The sequence below is a fragment of the Rattus rattus genome, chromosome 11 (assembly GCF_011064425.1).
Source record: "Rattus rattus isolate New Zealand chromosome 11, Rrattus_CSIRO_v1, whole genome shotgun sequence".
NCBI lineage: Eukaryota > Metazoa > Chordata > Mammalia > Rodentia > Muridae > Rattus > Rattus rattus.
In genome coordinates, this window is record NC_046164.1 from 18,976,401 (window position 1) to 18,980,042 (window position 3,642).

Below are 3,642 nucleotides of genomic sequence, written 5' to 3' on the forward strand. Positions count from 1 at the left end.
GAGCTCATGTGCACTTTAGGAGTGCAAGGAGAGGTACAAATGGTATGTTGGAATCAGGACATATAAAGAAAAAAACAATTAAAATACACTCTCAAAAATAAACTACCAAGTAACAGTTTTAAAAAAAAGCAAAAAACATTATTTTGAAAAAAATGACACTGTACTTCACAAACTAATGTTCAAAAATAGTAATGTGTATGTTTTTATATATGTATCTTTGTGTATGTAATATAAAACTGAATAATCTTTAGTTACTCCTATTTTGACAAAATGCGCAATTTGATATCTCATGTAAAGTGATTTATATGTTCTTATACTTCACTGACCTAACTGTGATAAAGGTATTGTATATTACATTATTTTCATTACCGATTTTACTTGCTGAATGAAACACATTTCATAATGAAATGGTGTATTTTCATATAAAGTTCAAGAGCCTTATAGAGCAGGAACAATCTGAACCCCACAGTCCTTTCCATATACTGTACTCTTCTTAGTATGTTATTTAATAGTCTAAGTATCTTCATAGTATATTAGGAAGCTATTTCTATATCTCAGGCCTCTGTGATGGCCATCAACAATATTCATTGGGAAATGATGCTACACACTCTACTAAAATTTAATCTTGTTTCTCTTTTCAAATCAATGCCTTTTATTGCATCAGAATCCTATGACATTTCAAATCCAAACTAAGGCAATTTACCAATTTGCTGATGTCTTAGTTTCTGTTGCTATAACAAAACACCATGGTCAAAAGTGATATATGAGAAAAGTGTTATTTCCCTATGTTCCTTGGTCACATTTAATTGAATGAAGCCGAGACAAGAACATGGATGCAGGAACTCAATGAGAGTCCATGGAATAATGCAGATTACTGGTTTTGTGTCCACCCTATCTACAACCTTCTTCCTTATAACTCCCAGGAAAACTTGCTTAGAGGTGGCACTGTGCACAAGCAGCAGGGTCACCTTATCCTAATCCTTAAATAAGAACATCCCTTAAACACATATTTACATATCAAAGTGATAGTAGCCTACCCTCAATGGATATTTCCTGTTCTCAATATGTTTAGGTTTGTGAGAACTTAAAAATTGGGATTACTTTAGGCAGTGCTGCCCTGTGATACAAATACTTTCTAGGTATTACTTAACATAGTTTTATGATTTTGGAGTACATTTGTTAAGACAAAGCAAAACAGAGATATTGAATATCATCTAATATTTTAAAAGTATAAAACATTTGATGAAGCAATTTATGTTTTCACTTCTGACAAAAATTTAAATCTGGTCGAATGAAAAGAACATAACACTTTGGGACAAAGATACACCCTAGTAACCCTGCACTAGAAGCCAAGATGGAGAAGACCTCCACAACTACCATAACCTTCCCCCTGGTGCTGTGGTACACAGGGAGGAAGGTGATCCAGACACTGTAGAACACCAACATGCTGAATGTTAGGAACTTGGCTTCATTGAATCTGTCAGGAAGATTCCTAGCCAAGAAAGCCACAGTGAAGCTCCCTAGAGCCAAGGAGCCCAAATATCCCAAGACAAAGTGGAAGGCAATGACTGAGCCTTTGTTGCAAATAATGATGGTCTTCCCATGTTCAGATTGCATATCTCTGTCAATAAAAGGAGGAGATGTTCCTAACCAGATTCCACAGAGAACAAGTTGGATTAGGGTACAAATGGGAATGAGCAAGTTAGCTGCCCCTTTAATCATTATCTTTCTTATTTTTCTCCCTGGAGTAGTTAGCTTGAAAGCTGTGAGCACAGTTATTGTTTTGGCCAATACAGTAGAAACAGCCACTGTAAAAAATACTCCAAATGTGGTCTGCTGCAGGATGCAGGTGGCCTGGTTGGGATGTCCAATAAAGAGCAATGGGCAGAGAAAACAGAAGACTAGAGAGATGAGCAGGATGTAGCTGAGAATGCGGTTATTGGCTTTCACAATGGGAGTATCCTTGTACTTCACAAAAGTGACTAGTACTAGAATTGTGATGGCCGAGAAGGACAGGGCCATGCAGACTAAAGTCATTCCTAATGGATCTTCATAAGCCAAAAATGACACAGCTCTTTGGAGACACTGAGTTTGCTCTACATTGGCATATGTATCATCACGACACCTCATACACTGTTCCATATCTGCTGGCAAACAACAATAAACCCTTATAAGATATTATAATTATCAAGGTAATAATTGTGTATTTGTATTATTCAGAGGATATATCAATAAATAAATTGGTGTGGAGAATATATTCCTTTCCTTGTTGCTCTAGGGACCACTAACTTTATTTTGCTGTCTATTAACCTATGCTTTGTGATGGAACGAAACTTCATCATACAGAATGTAAAAATTTTATGAAACAAAGAAGGAATAAAAATATGATGAATACTAATATGCATAATCTCAGATTATTTTATAACTCAAACCATAAATTCAGTACTCGGAGACAAGGGTTGTATGCTGACATATTAATTGATGCCAGTTGATGAAAGACATTATGTACTTTATTTGCTTACACGTAGGCACCAGAACATATAATTCCTCATAGAAATATGGTTTGCATAAGGGAATATTTTCATTCTTGAAGCTTTATGCCTCATAGACCTATGCGTGTCCCTCTTGTTGTGTTACAATATCTTATTTCCCAACTACACATTCCATGATTATGGATATTGAAGATAATGGCATGAAAGTTATGGATATTGATATTCATTCCTCTTTTCTTAGCTAGGCTGTGATTAATGATAAGCACTATCCTATCTCTTGTTGCACTTTCTTCTGATTCTTAGACAGGAAATGCTTAATCCTTTAAGCCATATAAGCTGGTAAAATATATATCATTAAAGAACAACTGTTACCCTGATCATCTGGTCTTAGTCAGGGACTAAGCTGGGTTATATAGGGAAAGACTGTGGACTCATCATGTAGTCAAGATTTTTTTGTACATAGAATCAAAGAAGAATAAACATTTGCATAGATTATGCCTAAAATTATTGTTTAAAAATTGTTACACGTGTATGTTATCCCAAACATTTTCTGCACAATATAAAAGCAGTAACCATCATATTGTAAGAGAAAGGAATTGATTGTAGTATATATTGCAGGTTATTTACTGGGTCAGAAAGAAGTTGATATTGATTAACTAATTAAATTCTGAAACATGGAGATTTTGGGGTTTAGTTTCCATCTAGGTCATATCATATTTCTAGTTTGTAAAGAGAAGGTATAGGAATTTGGCAATTTTTTTTTCTGCATGTGTGCATGTACCTGTATCATTGGAAACTTCGTTTTCTGGGCACTGGACACAATCAAAGCAGCAGTCTGTTGCTTGTTTCTGATGAATTTTCCTGAATCCTGCAGTACATGTCATACTACACATGGAGGAGGGAACCTGAGGGACACACACACACACACACACACACACACACACACACACATATATATACACATTTTATATAAATTATATATTAGTATCTATAATATATATTATATAAATATATAATATATGTGTATATGTAGTTCATGTATACATCATATATACAATGACCCATAGATTGATATATGGGATGTTAACAAGTATGGCTATAAATATTCCTCTGATAATTTATTATTATTATTATTTTTATTATTTCTCTT

The 3,642-nt window shown here is 34.4% G+C and overlaps 1 protein-coding gene across 7 annotated transcripts in view; it reads right to left on the minus strand.

Moving 5' to 3' along the window:
- Window positions 1-1,260: 1,260 nt before the first annotated feature.
- LOC116912308 (vomeronasal type-2 receptor 116-like) overlaps window positions 1,261-3,642 on the minus strand; it is an 11,848-nt gene continuing 9,466 nt past the window's right edge. For 2 of the 7 annotated variants that reach the window (XM_032916324.1, XM_032916325.1), the window contains 2 exons: window positions 3,274-3,397; window positions 1,261-2,144 (listed from right to left, as the gene is read on the minus strand). In XM_032916324.1, the coding sequence (XP_032772215.1) occupies window positions 1,261-2,144; window positions 3,274-3,397 (1,008 nt within the window). Of the gene's footprint in view, window positions 2,148-3,273; window positions 3,408-3,642 lie in introns of all 7 variants that reach the window. The other 5 variants (XM_032916322.1, XM_032916323.1, XM_032916326.1 and 2 more) reach the window with 5 other exon arrangements.